Raw genomic sequence first — 27,585 nt, 5'->3', positions numbered from 1 at the left:
TATATGTTTGAGAGGGTGGAAAAGGTGGTTGTCATGTAGAGGTACAACAAAGAAGAGCTTCTCTGTCTTAAAATGCTTCCTACATTTGGTTCCATTTTCTATGAATGTATTGATGATAACTTGTTTTTACTGAGGTGCAGAGCAGGGAATATAAAGAAGTATTGCAAGATAATAAATCTATTGCAGACCAGGCTTGTGTATATTCATCAATTTATGTTGATGTCCAGGTCTTTATGGCCTGTATATTTGGCACCCAGTAATAAAATTGGAAGTTAGGTGGTGCCATGCCCCCTTCTGCTGCAGGTCGTTGTAGTGTTGCCCTTTGGATGTGTCGATGTTTCAAATTTCAAATAAATGAGGTTATGATTGAATCTAATTTCTTAAAAAAGATTCATTAATGTATATGGGGATGCAGAAAAAAAAGCTTGTTGATTCTCCCTGTTATTGTGAGATGGAGGGTAGACCATCTATTCAGTCAGTCAGTCAGTCAGTCATTTTCAAACCCGCTATATCCTAACACAGGGTCACGGGGGGCTGCTGGAGACAATCCCAGCCAGCACAGGGCGCAAGGCAGGAACAAACCCCGGGCAGGGTGCCAGCCCACCACAGCCAACTATTCATATCTTGTTTAATTTTTTCCATGCAGACAGCAAATTTTATTGAAAAAGAACTTTAAATTTACTTGTGATATTTATCCCTAGATATTTAAACTGATCCGCTAAATAAATGTGAAGGTGTCCAGTCTAATATTGTGTGCTAGGGAGTTCACTGTAAAGAGCACAATTTCATTGAAATGGATTTTGAGTCCAGGTATCTTTTGAAAATCTGCTAGCATTGCATAATACCATATCATCTGCATACAGTGATATTTTGTGTTCAAGTCCTTCTCTGAAAATACCCTTTATCTCTGATGTATTTCGAAAGTAAACAGCCAATGGCACAATGCCGATTGCAAAGAGCAGTGGCGATAGGGGGCATCCTTGTTGAGTATCACGTTTTAATTTGAAGTAGTCTGAAATAATATTGCTAATACAAACTGAGGCTTCTGGACTAATATCGAGTAGTTTTTTCCATGCACTAAAGTTTTAGGACCAAACCCAAATTTGTGCAATGTGGAAAATAGGTAGTCCCATTCATCCACATCAAATGATTTTTCTGCATCCAAAGATAATAAGATTTCTGGGGTGTTAGATTTAATGGGCGAATATATTTTATTAAACAAATGTCAAAGATTAGAAGCTAAGTGTCTGTCTTTAATAAATCTGTTTTGATCTTATGATATTATAGAAGGAAGCACTTTCTCAATCCTTCTGGCTAGAACTTTGGAGAGTATCTTAACATCATTATTTAAGAGTGAGATTGATCTAAATGGTGCACACTGTAGTAAGTCCTTATTGTTGTTAGGAAAGATAGTAATTAATGCTTGTCGAAAAGTTTGATATAGAATTTTGATGTCTTTAGCTTCTAAAAACTTTGCTAATAATGGTGGAGCTAACTTATTTAAAAAATGCTTATAAAATTACACAGGGTAGCCATCAGGACCGGCTTCTTTCCCACTTTGAAGTGAGTTTATAGTGTCTAGTAATTATGAAAGTGTCAGAGGTTTATCCAGTTGCACAGCACTAAGAGTATCTAGCTGTGGTATCTGCAATGAATCGAAAAACTTAACATTATTAAATTCTGATTGCAAATATATATTTATATTATTTTCCTATAAAGTGCCTCATTTTGAGATCTGTAGTATTCAAGATCTATTCTGGTAATTTCACTAATTAGCTCAGAGTCCTTCTTGGTTTCCAGTTTATATTTGTGAGAAAGATATGAAATAAACTTTTAAAATGACTCAGTTCAATGGGAGCCATCCTGCTTATGAGAAAGAGATCTTCTAAAGGCTCCTTCATAACACTAACCATTGACAGATCAAGGGATATCCTGATAGACTGATTGATTATATTTTATTTGTTCAAAGGGGAATTTATCTTTTACAGAAGTTCAATATAGAAACATTATAACAAACAACACCCCTGTCCAAAGACACAAGACTGGGCTAAAGGTAAGACAGCAATCACAGCAAAGCATTATGAAGATATATTTTGTCCTTTCCCTGAATTTCACTTAATATTTATGTGAAAATGATTTCCATATCTCAAACCTTTATATGGGAACTACAGGCAGAAAATAAAGTAATGGAAATTATATTAAAATTCAAGAATAGAGAAGGATAATCCTAATTCTTCCACGGAAAATGTACCCAAGGAAAGCAGTCCACACTATCTATAGACAGGCCCAGGGCACACCCAGGTTTACAGTATATGCACCTTTCTTTCCCAGGAATTGGGGTGAGAGATCTGGCAATGACAAACTCTATGCTCTTTAGGTTTATCCCACAATTCTACACTTCTGGGCCTAGCACTTAGTGATGAGGCTTTATAAGGTTTAGTTACCTGTATAGGGCCTGCAGCCTCTGTAGTGTTGTAGTTCATGCCCTGGACCTACTTTATCGTTCAATAATCAACCCGCCTAGCACCTGAACCCCCTTAGATCAGAAAAAAAAAGAGTTATCTTATTTGTTTAAGCATACAGCAAAATACACTAAAATATTATTTGTGTTTAAATAAAATACAACACGATAACTTCATTACTATCTAATATACAGTGGTGTGAAAAACTATTTGCCCCCTTCCTGATTTTCTTATTCTTTTGCATGTTTGTCACACAAAATGTTTCTGATCATCAAACACATTTAACCAGTAGTCAAATATAACACAAGTAAAACACAAAATGCAGTTTGTAAATGGTGGTTTTTATTATTTTAGGGAGAAAAAAAAATCCAAACCTACATGGCCCTGTGTGAAAAAGTAATTGCCCCCTGAACCTAATAACTGGTTGGGCCACCCTTAGCAGCAATAACTGCAATCAAGCGTTTGCGATAACTTGCAATGAGTCTTTTACAGCGCTCTGGAGGAATTTTGGCCCACTCATCTTTGCAAAATTGTTGTAATTCAGCTTTATTTGAGGGGTTTTCTAGCATGAACCGTCTTTTTAAGGTCATGCCATAGCATCTCAATTGGATTCAGGTCAGGACTTTGACTAGGCCACTCCAAAGTCTTCATTTTGTTTTTCTTCAGCCATTCAGAGGTGGATTTGCTGGTGTGTTTTTGGGTCATTGTCCTGTTGCAGCACCCAAGATCGCTTCAGCTTGAGTTGACGAACAGATGGCCGGACATTCTCCTTCAGGATTTTTTGGTAGACAGTAGAATTCATGGTTCCATCTATCACAGCAAGCCTTCCAGGTCCTGAAGCAGCAAAACAACCCCAGACCATCACACTACCACCACCATATTTTACTGTTGGTATGATGTTCTTTTTCTGAAATGCTGTTGTTCCTTTTACGCCAGATGTAACGGGACATTTGCCTTCCAAAAAGTTCAACTTTTGTCTCATCAGTCCACAAGGTATTTTTCCAAAAGTCTTGGCAATCATTGAGATGTTTCTTAGCAAAATTGAGACGAGCCCTAATGTTCTTTTTGCTTAACAGTGGTTTGCGTCTTGGAAATCTGCCATGCAGGCCGTTTTTGCCCAGTCTCTTTCTTATGGTGGAGTCGTGAACACTGACCTTAATTGAGGCAAGTGAGGCCTGCAGTTCTTTAGACGTTGTCCTGGGGTCTTTTGTGACCTCTCGGATGAGTCGTCTCTGCGCTCTTGGGGTAATTTTGGTCGGCCGGCCACTCCTGGGAAGGTTCACCACTGTTCCATGTTTTTGCCATTTGTGGATAATGGCTCTCACTGTGGTTCGCTGGAGTCCCAAAGCTTTAGAAATGGCTTTAAAACCTTTACCAGACTGATAGATCTCAATTACTTCTGTTCTCATTTGTTCCTGAATTTCTTTGGATCTTGGCATGATGTCTAGCTTTTGAGGTGCTTTTGGTCTACTTCTCTGTGTCAGGCAGCTCCTATTTAAGTGATTTCTTGATTGAAACAGGTGTGGCAGTAATCAGGCTTGGGGGTGGCTACGGAAATTGAACTCAGGTGTGATACACCACAGTTAGGTTATTTTTTAACAAGGGGGCAATTACTTTTTCACACAGGGGCCATGTAGGTTTGGATTTTTTTTCTCCCTAAATAATAAAAACCATCATTTAAAAACTGCATTTTGTGTTTACTTGTGTTATATTTGACTAATGGTTAAATGTGTTTGATGATCAGAAACATTTTGTGTGACAAACATGCAAAAGAATAAGAAATCAGGAAGGGGGCAAATAGCTTTTCACACCACTGTATATTGTGTATAGCCCCTATAACACAGTTATAACATAGCTGACAGTGATACAGATGCTATTGTGCTTGTGAAACACCATCTTATATTATCAAGTATGCATTTGCATTAACAAATCAGAATTTTTTATACTATAACTGTTGTTGGGGTTGCTGCACAGAAGGTGGGGGCTGAGTGATTGACAGAGAAGATGTCAGTATGTTTTGCTTGTAGTACTTGTAAGCAGTCCCAGTAATACCAAAGACTGCCTGAATGATTTTATTGGTTATCAATGTTTTGATTAAATGAAGACACAGAAAAGCACTCAGATTCTGAATCCACCCTCTACATATAATGGACAGATGTGTTGGACCGCATGACAGCCCAGTACAAAATATTTCCTGCTGCAACACCAGACATTGCAGTGCTCAACACCTCTGCTTAAATGTCCTTGTTAACAGTCATATGACCACAGTCAAAGAAAAGACCACCCACCATTTCTAAGAGTTTGGGCACCGTTGCAAGGAGATGATCACTGAGGACAACAGACTTCGAAGGAAGGGCTATATAACGTTGCTGACATGGTGCATCAAGCCTTGGGATGACATCAGCGCTAAGTTACCTGAGCTGGTATTCCATCATTCATATCAGCAGCTCCAGTGCCAGTAACCTATAAAGAGGGTATCCTATAAAGAAACAAGCCTGTCACAGTCACACAGTTCCCAACTGGTGCAGCTAATCAAGCTATCCTCCTTAGGACAGATAGCTACCTAAAAGAGGCATGTACTAAAAAAAGAATCCATTGGGTTGGAACTAGCGAGCTCTATGCAACACTACACTGGTGTCAGAATGAAGTCAAGTAGAAGATCTACAATCTGAGATGGTTTGCTGGGTTCTGAACTGCTGGAGAGTCGAGAGGTTGAAGTTTGGGATCTGGAAGACAGTTAAAATGTGACCACACAGGTCTATAAAACTGGCTTTTAAAATATATTTTCTGGGACATCCACAAATTATGAGAGCTAATTATGGGGCACAGCAAAAGGTTTGAAACTTACAATTTAATCACTCTGAAAAGTATACCTATAATACCTTTAATTAATTTAACAGTTTCTTACATTACAGAAAACAGGAAAAAAAATTGCTTCCTAAACTGATGGTAATAGAAGAAGAACAGTATCCTTATGGTTTCGTATACTGCGTTCAGGGTATCTGTCAGAAATGTCTCGAAATCTGGCTCAGCAAAGTCTTCTTTTAATCTTTATAGTCTTAAACTGAACACCTAAATTTTCATATACAGTGGAACCTTGGTTCACGACCATAATTCGTTCCAAAACTCTGGTCGTAAACTGAAGCAATTTCCCCCATAGGATTGTATGTAAATACAATTAATCCATTCCAGACTATACAAACTGTATGTAAATATATACATTTTTTAAGTTTTTAAGCACAAATATAGTTAATTAAACCATAGAATGCACAGCGTAACAGTAAACTAAATGTAAAAACATTGAATAACCCTGAGAAAACCTTGAACAACAGAGAAAACTAACACTGCAATAGTTCACGCTATAGCGCTACCAACCGCTGGCTAATAACATTTTTTTTTTTTTTTTAATGAGTTTTAAGCACAGGGAAAAAAATGAACATTTGAAAAAATCCGTAATTTAATAAACCACCAAGAAAAGTAACATTGCAATAATGCATGCTATGAACCGATCGCTATAAACAGAAGTGAAAACAAAATCAAGCCCAGTGCATTCTTTAACTGCCTTCCTACCTTATACGTCCAGCTCTCTCTCTCGCGCTGCCTGTGTGTGTGCGCGTCTGTCTCTCTCTTGCTGCCTGTGTGTGTGCACATCTGTCTCTCTCACGCTGCCTGTGTGTGTGAGCTCTCTCGCTCTCTCTCTCTTGCTCGCTGCACAGGGAGAGACTGAGCATGTACAAACTGAAAGGGCAACTGGCTTGTTCGTATACCGAGTGTGTGGTCGTGAACCGAGGCAAAAGTTTGGCGAACTTTTTGGTCGTAAACTGATTTGTACGTGTACCGAGACGTTCGTGAACCGAGGTTCCAATGTATTAACTTTTCTTTTTTAAGCATTGAGTGTTGCCATTCCATTTCTCGCCAAAATTGGTTCTCACACTGAACCTCTGGTAGTGGACCAAATTTGCTTACTTTCTTGATACCATACTTGTCATTTATGCAGAACTCCTTTTCACCCATAGTTCACTCTTAAACAACTGATCACACAAGCCTGTTCTGCAAAGTATTTAAACAGGAAAACCACATAATGAAAGTAAATGAAGCACAAATAACAGATAATGACCAACAGCTAAACATTTGATTAGGGTGTATTCTCTCCATCTTAGACACAAACGTTTTCTGTACCTTCCTTGTTGACATCTGATGGATTTTCTTTCCACACACGATGTACAGCTCTACAGAACTGGCCCACTGACTCATAAACAGCCTTGCGTACATTTTCATGTGGAAACTGAAAAGTGAAAAACAAGCAAAGTCATAAAATCCAAGTATTGAATTGTCATTAAATTAATTCATGATCCATACTTTAAAACTACAGTATGTAAATACAATACATAGTAGCTGGCTTAACATTACTAAAATTCGAAAGTCTCAAAAAAATGATAGTAAAGATTGCATTAGCGTAAACAAATGGAAATTATTACTTGGTGAAATAACGGAACAGCGAAAAAAGATCGAATATTTTGTTCAGATTTAAACTTTAAGTCAGAGACTTGTAGATCTAATTCGTGTTGCCATCAGGGAAAAGTAGTATTTCTTCCCAATGAAGAGGCATATCAGTGAGAATTAGAAGATTTGTTGTTTGGTGAAAGTGGCTGGTGCGTAGCGCAGGCTTTGGGGTTAGGCGAACGAAGCGAGCAGGGGTGAAGCCCCCTAGTTACTTCAAAAAATTAAGTCAGGAAGACCGAATGAACATATAACATTTTGTGTTACATGTTTCATCAGATTTTTCTTTGTATCTATTATTCAAATTTACAGTAGATATTAATAAGATTATATACAAGGTCATATTAATGAAAGACAACAAATAATTCTACAGAATTTGTAAACTTTCTTGTGTTATCGTACCACCCTGAGACCAAAACCTAAAAAGTAAATTCACTCCACGACTGAAGTCATAGAAGGAAGACAGGCGTGAATCTGAATGGAGAAGAATATTAAAATTTCAATGAAAACAGTGGTGGAAATCTGTCAAAATATACTGCTGACTAAAGTATGAATTACTTAAAATAATTTGGAACGATTTTCTGGCAAAGAAAAGACCTATCTCCTGACTTGGTTTCAATGAATAGAGTGTAGCCTGACATAATGAAACACACTTAAAAACTATCCATCTTACTTAGTCTAATTCCAGGGTGGCAGAAAACCAAAAAAGTAGGGGTGCCAAACCAAAACTGAAAAGAATCACAGCAACAGCCTCACATTATTATTATGACTCGGATGAAGATCTAACTACATTTTAAGAACTGATCATGCAGAAGTGGAGAAAGCACAACATTCTCACGAAATATTTCTTGCAACTATACATTATTGCTTTATGCTTAACAAACTTTCATAAATAACATATACCAATGCATTTGCTGGCTTTTATTACAATTATGATGGTATTTGCAGTATAAGCAATACTGGTACTTCGTCAAAGCAAAAGCTACCACACTGATTTTGGTGCAAAATGTAGAGAAAAGCACTATTTAAGACTATTTTACCTGAGAAAAGTCACAGTCAAATACTACTGGACTCAGGCCAACAGACTGCTAAGCTCATTTCTAGACCATTTTAACAACACATTAAAATATTTAGAGAAAATAATTTGCTGTTACTTAAGGAAAACTTTACAAATGCTTAATTTTGGAATATCTGTGTCACTTTGGAAATAGAGTGTCCAGAGAATAAGCCAAGTAAAAGGTATTAGGAGCTATTTTTTACTGCAGTAGTGGAACAGGGGGAACTAGGCTAAGTCTGAAGACTTTTTATCTCTAGGATTGGCCCTTTATGTGTAAAAGACACTGATTGCAACAACCTAAACAAGGCTGTAGTCACTGTTCACCTGCATGGTTTTCAGCAAACACTGTCATGCTGACAAAACACTGCAGTCACAGCATGGGTACTCTAGATTGTATTTTCTTTGGTGTAGTATTTGCTTTCTGTGCACTGGATTACAGTTAGTGAAGTCGGAGTTGATTGAAACATTGAATGAAATCTGCAAATTATGATTTATAGAAATAAAAAATATTAGTAAATAGCAAAGAACCATATTTCATGTGCAGAGAGAGAAAAAAGCTCAAACAATATTATGATAATCAGCAGATAAGTTTCCATCATATTGTGATGAAGGTACAATAAGTATACAAATGTTCGTCACTTACGTCTGAGGTTGTTACAGTACAACTAACACCTCATTTAGTATTTCTAATGCTAACGGAAAAAAAACCCAACTGAAACCAGAATCAGGCTGGGTGCTAATTCTGGACTTCTGGTGTGGGTGAAAATGTGACATTAGATTACATGATAGGTGATGGAGAGAGTTAAAAAATGTAGAAACGGTTGATATTTGATCTTTTATGTTAGATAAAAGAAATAAAAAAAGAAAACAAAAAAAACACACCTATTCTTTAAGACTGAGTTTGCTTTCCATAAACATTAAATTATATATATTTTTACAGTGTCTTTAATAGTCAGGATTAGCCTAAAGAACTTTATTTGTACCGGTAAATAACAGTATGCTAAAAACATAGTTTGGTGTATAAAGAAAGAAAAATGAAAATCAACAAAAATTGGGAATGGCAAACATCAAATTATTTATGCCAGGGGTATAAACTGAGCATTTTTTTGTTTTTTTGACCAGTTAGTTAGCTAAGACAAGAAATTTTAATTTAAATCTGATGATTACTTTTTCATGGAATATAAAACAAAATAAAGCACACTTAAGACTGCAAAACATTTAAGGACCTCACTAATGAGTGTGTCTTAATCCACGAAATCCTGCTAATAACGGATATTATAAAATGTAGTACTCATTCACTACATTTCTTCTACAGATTTCTATGCTTGAATAAAACCAAGAAGGACACTTAAAATATGGATTTTCAAGAAAAGTTAATCTGTTCTACAAGTGTTGTGAACTTTTTAAAAGTCCTTGAACCATAGCACATCTCTGGACACAGAAAAAACTGTCTGCTAAAAGTAGCTGACAGTGGATATAGAGAAATACCAAAAGAAAAGTTAGCTGCAACAAAAAAAAGTTACAGATGTCAGCAATCATGCTGTTTCTACCCAGATAATGAAAATACATTTTGGGAAATGGATTGCTGCCCTACCCATTACATAATAAAAGTTCTTAATGAAAGAGCAAAAATTCTTCAAAAACTCACATCACGCAACTTGTAAACCTCTTGGAAACATGTCTCCAAATATGGTAAAAATTGAGAGCTGTGAAAGAAACAAGCAGATGTAACTAACTGAAACATGTAGGAACTATTATTACACTAAAACATACCACAAAAACCTGCATAAATACACACACCAAATTTCTTATTTAATAACAGTGTTTCCATTTGGCACAGCTTTCATACAGCTACAGAAACCGGGATTATAGACTCTTGAAGCTTGCACATTGTTATATGTCTGTGAAAGTTTCTCTTCTGTTACTTGTCTTTCTTCCAACTTGGAATAACTGCATCACAAGTTCAGACGGTAGCTATCTCAAAGAGTATCAAGAAAGCAATGAGCAACTTTTTCCAAGAGAAGAGATCTCAAAAAAATGCAACGGGGTTTATGTTTTTCATGAGTTTGAATTTGCCCTTTACAAGATCATATCGTAAGTGCATGCGTGTGTTCTATACCAAACTGGCTTCTTGCAGAAAGTGAATTCTTTCTTTACATAACATGCTAATTTTCAGAGGCAGAGGATTCCTTCAAAATTTTAGTATAATGACCAAAGTCGGGATATGTAAGATTCAGTCCTATTTGCTCTTGTAGAGAGGTAAGAGTTAAATGATACATTACTTTGAAGGAAAGAACATAAAGCACAACTCCCTGGTCTGTGAAAGCAAGTGTATGCAGTGTGTGCAAAAAGAGCAAGTCTGGGGAATGCAGAAGTAGTGGAAAGATTCCTGCTTATTTTCTAGTGCTGACCTAAAATTGCAGCTTTATTCATTTGTAATATTTTCATTGTTACTAAATAGTTTTTGTGGTTCTGTTTAGAGTGGGGATCAAATGGAATGAAATTGCTGAAAAGAGACACTCTTGTAGCCTGACCTGTCACTTGTGCCCATGGAGTTCTCCTTGGGCTCAACTGGGTAAGAAAGTTTTTTTCGGTACTTTGCGAACAGGACAAACCAAGATTCGCATCCCAAGACTCTAATGCAAGCAACCTGTGAACAGAGAACTGTTCAAGTGAAGAGAATCTGAATGTAGTGGTGTCATGGCTCAAATTTGCCAAGGAGAGGCATTGTGAAAAGACTTTTGTCACAGAGATTATGTTAAGACAGAGTCCACTATGAAAAAGACACACCCTTGCAATCAAATGACCAACTAAACAGTACTGATGAATATCTCCTTCGGATGAAGTAGCTAAAACAGATGCATTCTACAGTCTATACTGGATGGGACCCAAGTTCACATTTATTCTATTCTAGATATTTGAAATCAAAGAAAGACATAAGCAGTATATTGACTGGAGACTACAACATTCCTGCATTCGTTGCTCTTTAAAATGTGATAATATTGACAGCTATAATCAATTATAATTTATTTATTTATAAGTGAAACATGAGAATTTTTGGTTACTTTTATTTTTGATTACTTTTAAATTAGGGGTCAAGTTTTATTCAATGCTGTTTTGTTTGCATAAACATAATCACTGCATTTACAGAGAAAAACATAAATAATGGAGACAGAAGTAAAATTTTAAATATATTTATGTTGAGCAGATACTTTTTTTGTTGAGCAGATGCTTTACATGCAGGTCGAACTTCAGAATATGCGCGAAGCATATATCATCTTTCAATGTCAACCAGACAGAGCGATAGATAGACAAACAATATTTTTGTCATATACCATGCAGCGCTTCTGTCATCCAGCTTTGATTAATAGAAAATTTGGGATACGAAAGTAATGGAATCTTTGTTACTTTGTTGAGAGTTCGGTTTTAAAATGCAAGCTACAAAAATATCTCTATGTACACTACATGTTAAAACAAGACTGAAAATACACAAAACTATCTAAACTCTTGTTATATGAACTTCTAGATTGGAAGTTTACCTGGTGTCATGCTTGTGCACTTAGGGGAACAACATACAGGCTTACATAATGATATTAACCCAGATCACCCGAGGGCACTAAGCAATAACGGTATCTCTTCTTCTTTCCACTCTAGAGAAAGGAAGATTGATGTGCCGACATCCATGATGTTACTTCCGGGGACAACCCCTGTGTCCGCGTTTTCCTCATGAAAACCATCATAACCAGAAACACTGCCATCTTGGGGCAGAGTCGAGTGATTCACAGGGACTAGTCTTGCAGTGCCATTTGTGCTGTTTACAATATACAGGGTTTACTTACGGATGTTACAGAACTTTTACGAGTGTCTTTATACTTTCTTACACTGGATAGATGATAATAAAAAAGGTTCTTTAAATCTTAAATGAATTTTTTAAATAAATGCCTTTGTAGTTATACTCATGTTACTATGTAAAATTTCTGTGCCAAATTACGAAATAGAACAGGCAGTAAGTGTATATTATAACCTGGCTTTAAGTATAAAAATATATATGTGTTAAGCCAGACACAGTTATTTATTTTGTGTTCCATCCAACTGTGATATCCAAATGGTCCTTCCCTACCAAATGGCTGAATCAATCAGAAATAGAACAACAGGCTTCCAATGATTAGACATAATTAGTGATTATTTTCACAGTTTTAATCAAGTGTGACACAAAGAATGTACATTTATAGCTGAATCAGATAGTATTTCATGAAGATGGAGGAGAAATTATCCTGTCTAGGTTTGACATCCAGAATTGTCTGAAAACCTAATTATAAGTTCATGTACCTAGAGCTTCTGATCATCTACAGGAGTTATTATTACAAAAGTCTGGAATTATTTTAATTGTCCATGCCAATACTACATACTATATCTTCTGCAATGAATATCTATGGAAGATTAGAAAAGTGGGTACAGTTGTTTTCGAGAAATCTCTGATTTGCACACAAGAAATACTTTTATTTTATTTTTGCACCAATTTCTGTAGTGATTCACACACATAATTAAGTTGTTCATAAGATGAAAATATTAATATACAAGTCCCTAAAGGTCTTAATGCTATACGTGTGTAATGTATGAAATATCATTAATTTTAGGAAGGAAAGAACTATGTAGTTAGATTATGCAACTATTTTTGTTTTTAAATGTCACCTGCATTGAAACCAGGTTCTTAGTGACTGCTTAACCCCTGCTTTTTCCTATATTTATGACAATTTGTAGATGCTATCATGTAGAGTAGGCATATAAGGAAGTGCTATCCAAATCCATAATTCCAAAGTATAGAACATGACTGCTCAGTGATTTTACTGATAATTTGGTACAGCTATGCCTCATTTGGCTTTACAGCTATGCAAACATCCATTCATCCATCCCGCTATATCCTAATTACAGGGTCACGGGGATCTGCTGCAGCCAATCCCAGCCAACATATGGCGCAAGGCAGGAAACAAACCCCGGGCAGGGCGCCAGCCCACCGCAGGACACACACACACACAAAGCACACACTAGGGACAATTTAGGATCACCACTGCACCTAACCTGCATGTCTTTGGACTGTGGGAGGAAACCGGAGCGCCCGGAGGAAACCTACGCAGACATGGGGGGAACATGCAAACTTTTTTATTAAATATGAATATGGCTGCTGCCTCCGATGTCACTGCTAACCATTTAAATAGCTATGAAATGGTTAAAGGGAAATGTTTAAATTTCAACTTGCGTATGGAATTGTTATTTCTAAACAATATACTTTTAATGAAATTAATCTTATCTAATATGTGTCATCCATTGCATTCATCACAAGTGAAAGTAATGAATCTGTAAAGTCAGTGCTGTATGACAGCACCAATACTGCTGAACCAAAGTAAAATTATAATCATCAATCTGCTTTTGCCCACAATTCTATACATAACAGAACCCCAGAAATAAGGAAATTGGGATAGACACCATATATGAGAGGAACTGAGACAATAAAGAAAGGAGAGCTAGGCTGAAGTACTTACATACTAAAAATAAACAGGGACTCACTTGATACCCCAAATTGCTCTGTCCTGCTGAGACTCTTACAAAGGATACTTTTTATTTAGTCTGTCCTCAAGTAATCCCACAATCCCAGATTGATTATGCCAGTTAAGTAGTCAATGCACTTCAGATAATCTATTGACAATCGATCAGCCTGAACCATTATATTTAATAGAGCTTTAAACGACTTAAGTATTTATATGCCTATAATTGGGTGACTGCATAGATCATTACAAGATTACTGGGAATTGTAGCCAATACAGGAACAACTGGACATAAGGTAGAACTCAACCATGGATAAAGAGTCAGGTCATCACAGAGAATTTAGAATTGTTTTTGGCACATGGAAGGAAACTTAAGAACCACTAGCCCCAACTCTGGGTTCCCAAACTGTGAGGCAGCAGTGGAAGTAACTGTGAAATCATGCCATCAGCACTTAAACAGAATTTAACAAGTCTGAACATACTTTCTTTCTATAAGTGAGCTGTGATTGAGAGGTTATTCTCTCATTGATGGAGGAGTCATAATACTGTTCTGATAATCTTAATCTTAGTTTACACTCTGCTTTATAAGCACATCAAATATCTTACCCTGAGTTGTAAGCGATCTCTCCAAGGGCAATGCAGGCATCTTCTTTCTCATCAATGTAGGCATTCTCCACACTGAACCTGCAACAAGAGGAAGTATTTATACATTACAGCCTACAATAAAATGAGATTTGCAAACAGTCATTTTCAAATTATGGCATTAAAAAAAAACTACTTGTTTTAGGTTTAGGATCTTGAATGTACCTTCTGCAACGACCTTTAAACATAGGTGCCCATATGGATTTTTTGACATTCATAAGCTAAAAAACACATTTTTAAAGTAAAAGTGAAAACAGATCTTTAAACAGATTAAAAGGAGACTGCATATAACTGCTAAACAGATAAAGAAGACAGAAGGTTTAGTTTAGCATACTCTAGAAATCAACTCTTGACACTTTAATAAGTCTTCTAGTAAGTTTAATGATTTAGTACTCTCACCAGCTAATTTGTGAAACACACAAATACACATGGTGCCCAAGTCAAAAGAAATAAAGATTGCTAATGACAATATGGTTCCCACCTGCCCATTTCTGACCATGAACAATGTTATTTCTGTTTCTTCTGCATTGGGTTTGTGTAGCTTTGTGGTGTTCAGTATCAAAAACATACCAAAGCATTGCACCAATATGTAAAGAAGTATTTTGTTCAATATAACTAGAGGGCTTCGCTCACCCATCCCCAACACCCATGCCCCCACCCCCCATGCCACACGCCAGCCAATTCACGTCTTTGACGCTTGCATTGTGAAGAGGGGGGGCTGAATGCACCCCAAAGAGACGTGGTTGCTCCTCCGAAACCCCCTATTAAATTGTGATACAATGGGAAACAAATATTTTTTTTTACCTCCTCTTTGCCCGATCAGCTGCTGGCTTGCTGCTGCTGCCGTGCCACGTGATATGACAGAAGTGCACCGCAAGAGATGCACATCACCTATGTCCATATATTCGACCTCTTTTTGCTTTTACCCTTTCATCAATATCGCATTGAATTTTGATTCTGTGTTTGGAATTACATCAATGCAACGTATAACTGCCCGTGAGTGAACATCATTTCTTTCTCTCTACAAGAAATGTGTCTGACAATAGCATTCACACAAATGAGAAATGATTTCTCTCGCAGGATTTCACTTTCACCAAATATAAATCTTTTCATTCTCATGGATACACCTCTTCAATGGGAAGAAACACTACCTTTTTTTCCCTGATGGCAACACGAATTAGACGATCTACAAGTCTCCGACTTAAAAGTTTAAATCCAAACAATATATTCAATCTCTTTTCGCTGTTCCATTATTTCACCGAGTAACAATTTCCGTTTGTTTGCGCTTATGCGATCTTTCCTTTTTCCTACTATTCTTTTTTTGTGACTTTCGAATTTTCACATTTCCTTTATCTCTAATCTGCTCTGCATGTGTACCGTGCCAACATTTTTTAATACTTTACGACTTACTACTTTGTCATCTACTCTTTGTTTTATTTCTGGCCCCGGGCGTGGTTAAATCTCTTGGCACAAAGTCAAGTCTTGCAGGATGTGAAAGTGTCTCTCTGAGAAAATCACATGTCGTCTCCTTCCAAGATTTTTTTTTTTTTATAATACAGAGATGTTTCAAGACAGAATGCTGCGAAAGTTGAGGACAGGGGTCTGGAACATGATAGTAAATTCACCTAAATGTAGGGGTTTCCTCAGCGAAAACAATTCAAACAGCCCATGTCCTTTACTTGGAAGAACTGTAAAATCGTCATTGCTATTATTCTTAAATCTATAATAATAAAAGGCAAAGCCCTCACTGACTGACTCACTCATCACTAATTCTCCAACTTCCCGTGTAGGTGGAAGGCTGAAATTTGGCAGGCTCATTCCTTACAGCTTACTTACAAAAGTTAGGCAGGTTTCATTTCGAAATTCAAAGCGTAATGGTCATAACTGGAACATATTTTTTGTCCATACACTGTAATGGAGGAGGCGGAGTCACGTATCGCGTCATCACGCCTCCTACGTAATCACGTGAACTAAAAACAAGGAAGAGATTTACAGCACGAGTCACACGCGGGAACGAAGGTAAATGACGTTAATTTTTTGACTGTCTTTTAATACTGTGTAAGCATACATATTAACACATGTGCAATTAAACGTGTGCATTTACGGGGTGATTTCTCAGGCTTAAAAGCTCACCTTTTATCAAACGCGGGAACAAAGGTAACTGACGTTGTTCACTGTCTTTTAATACTGTGTAACCATACATATTAACACATTTGCAATTAAACGTGTGCATTTACGGGCTGATTTCTCAGGCTTAAAACCTCGCCTTTTACTAAAAAGGTAAATGCAAAACTATTTTCAATCAGTTTATTGAAACGCTCCCGTTAAGGATTGCAATAACATATTCGCGAGATAAAAGAACAAAGTAGGGGGAAATGGAGGAAGAGCCGCGAACAGCTAAGAGCAAAAAATTAATTAAACAATTGAGAACGGAGCGAGTTAAGCATACAAGCATGTTCATAAGGGAAAGAAAGCACGGTGTAAAACGTAAGTTTAAATTAAGTTTATAGAAACGCTCCCGCTGCGGATTGCAATAACATATTCGCGAGATAAAAGTTTAATGAGAACACACGAGGTATAAACGAACCACACGCCGTGGCGCAACGTTAGGGGCAACAGTTTCAACCATTCTATGATCTGCTTCTCGCAACTGAAAGACGGCACATGGCGGATGTTAGCCGACTTGCTGACCGCAACGTTAGGGGCTTCAAGTATGGCGTTGACGCCACATCTCAGTGCCAACACTTTGCAGACTGTACTTAAAAGACACGCCCTCCTCACTGGACAGTTAAAAACACCAATCAAACTAACGATGACATCAAGTATTACCCAATCAAAAGTAGGAAAGGAGGCATCTTCATAAAATGCGTGTGGGATGATTGGCATGAGACGCTGCTTTAAAAAAAAAAATGATAAAAAAAATACGGGATAAATCCTGTCCAGTATTGATTCAAAACGGGACGCGCAATTTCATTCTCAAACGCGGCACCATTCCGTATTTTAAAGGACGGGTGGCAACCCTACAGTGCCAGGTAACCACCCATACAATCACATTGTGATTCAGACTAGGAATGCAATGAATGTAATTACCCAGATCTACATACAAGGCGAAAGTCTTGCAACATTCAAAGATGATGGTTTGGGATAAGTACACCATACAACATAAAAGAGCTTATGAAGCCTTCAACCGAAAAAAGCAAGATCTCAGAGATCGTAAAAAAAAAAATAGGAGGTAATGTCGTTTTACTCGCTGTAGATTTTAGTCAAACATTACCAGTTATTCCACGAGGGAGACCAGCAGATCAACTCAACGCGTGTTTAAAATCCATGCTTCTCCCACGCTCGGTTTATCTCGCGTGTTCTCGGGTAGGTGCACCAAAAAATGTATACAGTTAAGCATGTAATGGGCAAACAAAAAATGAGGTATACCCGAAGGCACTGCAGTAGTACTTTATGTAACTTTACTTCTTAAATGTTAATGTTTTACTGTTTAATAATTTATACGCTTCTTATATGTTGTTCAAATTCTTTTATCAAAATACCACTGACAGCGCAATGCACGATAACATGGAGTGAATACACCATACGCATCCGCCCACGGCTGCCCCTGCTGTGCGCAGATAGGAGTTGATTCTACAATAAAATAAAATAAAGATAAAAAGACTAAAAACAATCATCACCCATAAAGCGGATAGTAGACGTGACGTACTATATGTGTACCACATTTCAAGTGTATAGGTGAAACGGTTTGCGAGCTACAGGTCATTTAAAATCCTGGACAGACACACAAATTGCCACGGTAGCAAATTACAGAAGAAGATTTTACTGTTTAATAATTTATATTTATATGAAATGTGCTTCTTATATATTACTTCATATTCTCATATGATAATGATGTTAAAGTTTATATTGATTTCTGTGTTATTAAAACTGCATGTATGTGTGTATATGTATATATATATATATATATATATATATATATATACTAGCTAAATACCCACGCTTCGCAGCGGAGAAGTACTGTGTTAAAGAGGTTATGAAAAAAAAAGGAAACATTTTAAAAATAACGTAACATGATTGTCAATGAAAGCCCGTTTCACTCAGTAAGTCTTATGTGTGTGTTTATGTATGTGTGTATATATATGTAGATGTGTATATGTAGATATGTATATATATGTATATGTATAAAATGTTTATGTGTGTGTGTATATTATATATATAATATATATATATATATATATATATATATATATTATAAAAGACAGCAACAGTTATAAACAATGACAACACAATTACATTGACAATCATGTTACGTTATTTTTAAATGTTTCCTTTTTTTTTTCATAATCTCTTTAACACACTACTTCTCCGCTGCGAAGCGCGGGTATTTTGCTAGTTAATCTATAATTAACAAAGCAAATCTACAAATATGTCAGAGTGCAGGGTTTCTTAAGATTCAAATAACAGTTTAAGCATCAATGCACAGCTGCTTTTACCAATAAGATCTTAACATTAAGAAATCAGAATATGGGCGGTTCATTTAATGCGAATGCTAAACCAAGCAAGCCATCAAAAATAACTTATTCTTAAAATCTGAAACTACTATTATAACTTTCATTTTAAAAATAATAAAATCATGGATCATCTTAAAGTAACTCTTTGATTATAAAATAAGGAAATGTGCTGAAGAGCTTAATTCTTACCCAGCAATATCATTATTATCTTGCTCTTCTTCTGTCTCTTCTTCAATTAAGGTTTCATTATTACCCTCATCATCGTCATCATCTTCAAGCAATAGGAAAGATTGGTTCTCTTCATTAAGATGAGCCTGCATTTTTAATGTTTAATATTTTTAAAAATTACTTTATTGTAAGTGTGAATAAGGCATTGAAGTCTTTTGCTAAATTGAAATGTTAATATTTGGATAAATGTATTCCTTTGCAATAAAATCAATCTTTCTATTAATGACTTGGGAAATCAATAGCTAAAAACACACATTTTATTTCAGGATTATTTGCAATTTCCTTATACAAGGTAGTTCCAACTGGCTCCTTTGTATCCTTTATGTGTAATGGTGATTATTTGAAAAGTTTGTTACACTTCTCACACTTATGAATGAAGAAGAGAGCAACTATTTTCTATTCTCAGAATAGGCAGACCAAAAACATTGAGAAAATATTTTCTACTTCACTTCTTTCAAATGCAGAAAACATTTTGTAAGAAACCAGGAGCTGTGGTAAGTTTTAAGGTTATTGTTTCATGTTTGAACAGCTAGCTTAACGGCCTGAATTGTAAGCCACTCACTTACAATAAATCAAGTGTCTGGGGCACCGGTCAGCACATCATAACCATGAATAAAGAATAGCTAATTAAAGAACAAAAAGTACTTATTTTCAGCACATCGTACAGTACTATATTGCACAAATATAATCTCACATGGTTTTGAACACTCCAGTTGCACCTGGCCCCTATTTCAAGTCAGCAAAGAATGCAGATTATGTATCTGCACAGCAAGACATTTAAACAGTGCTTATTCACCTTCAATAGATAAGTGAATGAGGCTAAACAACTGTTTAAATCACAACTCATGTTCAACATTTTCTCTTTTGTATTTTAGTTTTCGTATGTTTCATTATTTTAAAACTAAGCTGTATATACAATATTAATGCTAACTTTACTCATCCTATGCATTCTTAGCATCAATCAACTCACATGTTCAATAAATAAGGCTATTACTTTGATTTTAAATGAGGAGATTGTATGAGTTAATATACATTAGCTAACATGAACCATACGCTGGCTCTGTGTAAAAGGTTTTTTTTTTTTTTTGGCTGATGCCTTTATTCAAGGCAACGTATTAAATTTTAGATCAAATCAATTACATTTTGCTTTGCTTTTCTAATTGCAGCAAGAAGGTAAAGTGACTTGCTCATGGTCACATAGTGGGATCTGAACACACAAACTCTGGGTTTGAAGTCCAAAACTACTACAACACTCTGCCTGTCTTAAAAGTGTGATAAGTCTTTCTTTTAGGTTTTACAGGAAAAATGGAAAGGATTTATCATAATAAAATACTGACACATGTTTTGCTGTGTTCATATCAGCCTGAATAAATAGCTGAAAACAAGCATTCGGTTTATAGTGACAATGTTGCTTCATTCACAAGCTATGGGAAATATGGAAGATATACTCAGCCTATTGGTAAATTTAATGTGAATGTCCTTATAAGAGTTAATTACCAGGATGTGAAGTCAAAGAAAAAAATTGTTAACTAATTTGGTTAGCATTGTGATATCAGTCTGACCTTGTTTCTTCCAGCATACAGGACCACAGTATTTTCTCAAGAGTTGAATTTTAAACTGCTGATTGTGAAATAGTTTCCGTGATATGCTATGCTTTGCAAAGAGGGAGTATAAGGTTTGATGTTTAAGTTTCTGGGGATAATTTATAAAAGTGATTGAGCATTTAAAGGCTCTGCTCAGGAAATAATTGAGTATTTAAATTATTTAGTAAAATCACTTCATTGCTGCAATCAAACTATTTTGTAAAGCCCATTTTGATAGTGATCACCATGAAAGATATAACCTAAAAATCCATCTATTTGTTTGGAAGCCACTTATTTTCATTAGAAAATTGTGGGATGCCAAAGTCTAATGTGGCAGCATTGTTAAAAAAGATACATACATAGTCAATAATTGAAAAATTATGCATGTCTTTGAGGCAGTAAACAGAGGAGACTGTACTGAGACCATGAAAATGAAGCAGTAGTTACTGCTGGGGTTGTCAAGTCAATATATAAAAACATAAAATAGGGTAGGCATTTTAACAAATTATACCTAAGGAATGATATAAATAGCTTTACCTGGGCTTGCACAACTGTGCATTCTGAAACCTATGAACTATTGCTTTTCTATTTCAGTCTGGAAAAATTCTAGGATCAAATTCCATTCGAAATTAACACCTAAGAGGTACATAGAGTATTTTATTAGCATTTGTTATTAATTCTGCACATTATTTTCTAATGTTTTATTTAATTTTAATGCAGAAGTTATCAACAGCGTACAGATTTTATATATAGGAATGAATTAATTCTTTCATACTCATTTAAGATTTAATAATTTCATTTTTTTGGATATTCTTAAAGAAGCCAGTTGCTAAAAATGCAATATGCAAATAGTCCAAAATTAGAATAAAACATAATACATTGACACTTGTACATGTATGCTCTTTTTAAATGATTGCCTAAAAAATCATTTATAAGCAATCGAATGAAATTACTAGAAGAAAAAATAATCAAGATACCTGTGGAGAAAATGGTGCATCTATACTTAAAGAATAAAACCTTTGAAATGAATAGCTTGTTACCCTTCAACTCCTAGTACATTTGCTCACATACTTCTCGGCTAGCTCGGCAACATTAATCTGTGCATCATGCCAAGTGCTCATCTTTTCACCAACAGTTCAAGGTGTTTCTTAGCACTTCATACAGTATCTGTTAACACTCCTGCAGGTATTTAGCTGCATACTGTTGTTTACAGATGTAGGTAATATACCATATGGAGCTTACTGTCCATAACTTCAAACTGCAGCTACAGACAGTTATGAGAACAACTCTGACACTACCAGCAGCTTTAAGATTTTTTTTCTTTCTCCTGTTTTCTCCAGGAACACAAGGTGTACTAGTATCATGGTCTACAAAGCATTGCACATTTACACCTCAGAATATTCCTTGTAATTAAGCCATGCAATCTAAACAAGAGATTGATACTGTTCTGAACTTACTGTTACACCTTCTGTAGACTTTAGTGACATTGTCATAAGAGTTGTAATAGTAGGTAAATTGGCAGCAACAGCAGTGGGAGACACAGCAGAGATAGCAGAAAACAAGCTATATCTAAAGGGAAAGATAAATGTTTTAGTCAACTGAGGATATTGAAGTGAAATATAAGAAGCCTTGTAGCATTTACTGTGGTAATCAGAATATAGAAGGTAGATGCAAACATAAAATGAACTCATTTTGAATTGCCAGATACCTTACAAACAATCCAGTGTAAAGATCTGAGAAAATAATCTAACATTTAACTCCCCTTCCCTTCACTGTATCTGCTATTCAATGTACTTTATGTAAATTAACACGCACTGCCCTAATCCACCAACAAATATCTTGATAATTTAAATGAAAACATGAATGCAACTCATCTGATATACTATCACAATAAATTGACAAAACAGAATAAAAAAAATAACAAGTAATTCCAAAGGTGCACAGTAGTAGTTAGCAAAAAACTGTAAGAGTTAGTCAGTTTTATTGTAATTAAAAATAAGTCCAAAATTACTCAAATTTAAGATGAAATTATTCATTCAACTTAACTGTGCAGACCAAGTAGCAAATCAACTCATGGGCAACAAATGCACAACTTGAAAGTGTGACATGTGGAAACTTGGAAATTTCCATACAGTGCAGAAACAGGTATCAGGTTTGTTTAATTTATGAAACCAAGCACCAAGAAATTGTCTTTCACACCCATTTCCCTTCAACCAAGCCCATTGCCAAACATTTTAACACCTTGTTTTGCTGCATTTGTCTCTTCCTCAGTCTTAACCAACTTTGAATCTCTGTTAACTTTAAATGATGCTCGAAGAATGCTCACGGGAACCCTCAGAAAATAAGAGATTGCATAACAGGCTATGCTGATTGCACAGCATTGTTAATTTCAAAAAAATATTACACAGTTGGTTAAAATGCTTCCAAAACAAAAACCTGTGTTTTCTTTCTCTCACTCAGTTTTTACAGCTTTAATAAAAATGCATAAAGGTCAGTGAATACTTTTTTGAATCTAAATAGGCCATTCACTGAAAATTCAACTAAGCCCTGAAAGCATTGCCTGCCTTTTTTTGAAAGGCAGCACAGCCACGTAAAGGATATTCAGAGAAAACCAGAAGGTGTGATGACTAAATAAACAATCTTCATGAGGCTTGTTTTCAGCTTACTAAACAATACACCTAGTGCAGCAGCATTTTCTGAGAGGTGTGGAAGCTTTCCCTCTTTAGGTATCATAAATGAATGAACTATGTGTCACTTTGTTAGTTTACTAACCTACAACATGAATGGAATAAACACTGAATGAAAAAGATACAAGACTGAGATAGACTGAAGATGACCATTTAAGGCCATTGTCTATAAAAAGTGAAACATGGAAATTTCACTTCAATTAGAGCATTAAGTTGTAGTTAATAAATCAGGGTAAGAAAGGTCAATAACTCTTTTTCTATTATTATTTTATTTATGTATGTACAGTATGTGTGTATGAATTTATTTATTAACAGTGTCTATTATTTATTTACCTGGAGAGAACAAGGTGGTACAGTTAATGACATGAAGTTTGCCCAGCAATAGTAGAGAAGCATTCAAAAATATGAGCACATGCAACAACAACAAACCATTCCCATTTACAGTCATATGAAAAAGTTTGGGAACCCCTCTTAATTCTTTGGATTTTTGTTTATCATTGGCTGAGCTTTCAAAGTAGCAACTTCCTTTTAATATATGACATGCCTGATGGAAACAGTAGTATTTCAGCAGTGACATTAAGTTTATTGGATTAACAGGAAATATGCAATATGTATCATAACAAAATTAGACAGGTGCATAAATGTGGGCACCCCAACAGAGATATTACATCAATACTTAGTTGAGCCTCCTTTTACAAATATACAGTAACAGCCTCTAGATGCCCCCTATAGCCTTTGGTGAGTGTCTGGATTCTGGATGGAGGTATTTTTGACCATTCTTCCATACAAAATCTCTCCAGTTCAGTTAAATTTGATGGCTGCCGAGCATGGACAGCCTGCTTCAAATCATCCCATATATTTTCAATGATTTTCAAGTCAGGGGACTGTGATGGCCATTTCAGAACACTGTACTTCTCCCTCTTTATGAATGCCTTTGTAGATTTCAAACTGTGTTATGGGTCATTGTCTTGTTGGAATATCCAACCCCTGCATAACTTCAACTTTGTGACTAATGCCTGAACATTATCCTGAAGAATTTGTTGATATTGGGTTGAATTCATCTGACCCTCAACTTTAACAAGTGCCCCAGTCCCTGAACTAGCCACACAGCATGATGGAACCTCAACCAAATTTGACAGTAGGTAGCAGGTGTTTTTCTTGGAATGCGGTGTTCTTCTTCCGCCATGCAAAACACTTTTTGTTATGACCAAATAACTCAATTTTTGTCTCATCAGTCCAAAGCACTTTGTTCCAAAATGAATCTAGCTTGTCTAAATGAGTATTTGCATACAACAAGCAACTCTGTTTGTGGTGTGAGTGCAGAAAGGGCTTCTTTCTAATCACCCTGCCATAAAGATGTTCTTTGTGCAAACTGTGCTGAATTGTAAAACGATGTACAGATACACCATCTACAGCAAGATGTTCCTGCCGGTCTTTGGAGGTGATCTGTGGGTTGTCTGTAACCATTCTCACAATCCTGCGCATATGCTGCTCCTGTATTTTTCTTGGCCTACCAGACATGGGTTTAACAGCAACTAGACCTGTGGCCTTCCATTTCCTGATTCCATTCCTTACAGTTGAAACTGACAGTTTTAAACCTCTGAGATAGCTTTTTGTGGCCTTCCTCTAAACCATGAGACTGAACAATCTTTGTTTTCAGATCTTTGGAGAATTGCTTTGAGGATCCCATGCTGTCACTCTTCAGAGGAGAGTCAAAGGGAAGCACAACTTGCAATTGACCACCTTAAATACCTTTTCTCATGATTGGACACACCGGTCTATGAAGTTCAAGGCTTAACGAGCTAATCCAAACAATTTGGTGTTACAGGTAATCAGTATTGAGCAGTGACAGGCATTCAAATCAGCAAAATGACAAGGGGACCCTAATTTTTACACAGCCAGTTTTTTCACATTTGATTTAATTTCATGTAATTAAATACTGTTTCACTAAAAATCTTTGTACGGAAAACACCCCAGTACTCAGATGTTCCTAGGAAATGAATGTACCACTGTTATTTTTTTTGTTGAAAGTAGAGTCAATTATTATGCAGGCTGAGAGGGGTTCCCAAACTTTTTCATATGACTGTACAAGAGAACAGTTAAAGGTCTTTAATGCTGAGATGAACAAGTAAACAGATAATAATTTTGCCAAGGAGAACGCTTAAAAAAGGCTTACTAACACCACTTCAATGCATTTGCCATTAATTCCTATATGCTGAAAGAAGAAATTGGTACCAGTCTAAAACTATTTTGTAGTTAACTGTATTCATATATCATCACCAGGATTAAACAAATTGTTTTGCATTTGGTTTTGTGACATTATACCATTAAACTCTAATGGATGGAAGAAAGGGTCATTTCATGAGTGTTCTCATATTTTTTGAAGGCAATGACCCTATAAACTATTCACTGAGTATCAGGCAGGTATAAATCTTAAGGAAAACTGGAAGGGCTGTCTAACATTATCATTCCAGGCCTAGTATTTCCACTGTCCTTACCCTAAAGTGTTAAGTATCTGATTGGGAAGGACCACTCTTTGTTGCCATCATAAAAGAGTATTAATGATGATCAATATGATGCACATCAAATGAATGACCCAAGAAACAGGAGGGAAGAATACCAACCCAAAGAAAACTGAAAACTAGAAGAGTATTACTAGTTACATCAATGATCTCTAATTGGCATGGACTTTACTGCAGAAAGGAAATAACTAATACTGTACATCACTCTTCATTAGATAGTACATAATACATATCCATTCTTCATTCATTTTTTAAACAGATTTTCCCATTTAAGGCTCAAAGGGTACTCAGACATATCTGTGCAGCACTGTGCATAAGACAGGAATCAACTATGGACAGGGTACCAGTTCATCACAGGTCATACTCACACATACACACCCATACTCATTAATAAGAGTGTGGTTTAGAGTTGCCAATTAATTTAACATACACTTCATTAGGATGTAGGAGAAAAAATCCTATGCAGACAAAGGTTGATAATAAAAAGCCACAAAGATGATAAGGATTTGAATCTATGAGGTTGTAGTTAGCACTAAGCAGTATGTCACCATGCCATACTACGATAATATCTAATGATGCGAAAAAAAATGCACACAAATTTACATTACATGCTAGCTTTATTTCTAAAAATCTACACACCATATTTTCTAGAAAAAATAATAAAATTACTAATTATTAAACTAATCAGTTTTGTCCTTCAGTTCTGCTGCCACTTTCTCAATTTGCATTACTACATTTCTTAATGCTTCTGTTATTTATAATTTTTGCTGCCACATTTATTAATAGAGTCAACATTTTAACTGCAGTTCCTCCTTTTTTGGTGGTCCACTTGTTCACAATGATGTCATCATATAGTTTAGCAGAATCTAAATTGATCATGTGAAGGATGTTGAAATTGCTAACTTGCAAAACTCAACATCTGTATCATGCCAGAAATGTACATTTCTTACGTGCAACGACGGAGATCTGGGTCATCTACAGAATTAGTGAGATTTATTCCCAACTGAACACATTCATCAGCCAGTGGAGCAAATGCTTCTTTCCCCATTGTGTGAGCCAACACTGCTAAAGTCTCTGAAAATATAAAAATTACATTTTCAAAGTAAAAATTGAAATGTTATAAAATTACACAGTAAACAATTCTGTTTTTTCTGTTAATAAGAATGTATCCATCTTCTATGTCACAAAACTATGTCATTTTAAAACTATACTATCCATCCATTTTAAAAACCATTTAATCATATTTAGATTAAAAAGGGGCATGGGCAGTGCTGAGTAGATGGCAGTAGCAAATGCTGAAGAAGGTGCCAGCTAATACCGGACTTAATTCATTCTTTGTTAAATTGTAAGATTTTAAATTCTTTTCAAACTTACCTGTTAAAAAATTGTTATTTGTTAGTTATTAAACAGATATCACATTAAAGTATGAATTTTCTTAAGAATTAGGGAGTAATTCAAGATACATTTTCTTTCTAAAGTTCAGAGAATTGTAATCTTGGAACTGAGGCTTAAGTCAAATTTTACCCTCTTAATTTATCTTCAATGAAGGAAATGTGACCATCACAACATTTTTAGACTTAAATGCAGCTTTTGATGCTAAAGAGCATGGCAATTTAGTAAACAGGCTTGAGAATTTAATTGTTTTTGGTCTTCCTTGGTTTACTTCGAAATTTACAAATAACTTTATACTTAGACCAGCTGTCCATTAGATGATGGAGTTTGGGCCAATGTGCCTCTTTACATGTTGTCATTAGAAGATTTAATTTGGAAACATAATACTAACTTTTATTCCTATAATGATAACCCTCAAAAAGAAAAATACTTACATCTTCAGCTACTGTACAGTA

General features: G+C 35.8%; 1 protein-coding gene across 1 annotated transcript in view; it reads right to left on the bottom strand.

Annotated features, from left to right (window-relative positions):
• ipo4 (importin 4) overlaps positions 1-27,585 on the bottom strand; it is a 183,209-nt gene that overhangs the window by 77,945 nt on the left and 77,679 nt on the right. Inside the window, 6 exon segments of the mRNA XM_028793702.2 lie at positions 6,642-6,747; positions 9,668-9,725; positions 14,169-14,246; positions 18,908-19,032; positions 21,987-22,098; positions 26,689-26,812. Coding sequence (XP_028649535.2) covers positions 6,642-6,747; positions 9,668-9,725; positions 14,169-14,246; positions 18,908-19,032; positions 21,987-22,098; positions 26,689-26,812 — 603 coding nt within the window.

This window comes from Erpetoichthys calabaricus, chromosome 2 (assembly GCF_900747795.2).
Source record: "Erpetoichthys calabaricus chromosome 2, fErpCal1.3, whole genome shotgun sequence".
Classification (NCBI taxonomy): domain Eukaryota; kingdom Metazoa; phylum Chordata; class Cladistia; order Polypteriformes; family Polypteridae; genus Erpetoichthys; species Erpetoichthys calabaricus.
Note: the sequence above shows the minus strand (reverse complement) of the source record. Positions and strands in the feature narration are given on the sequence as shown.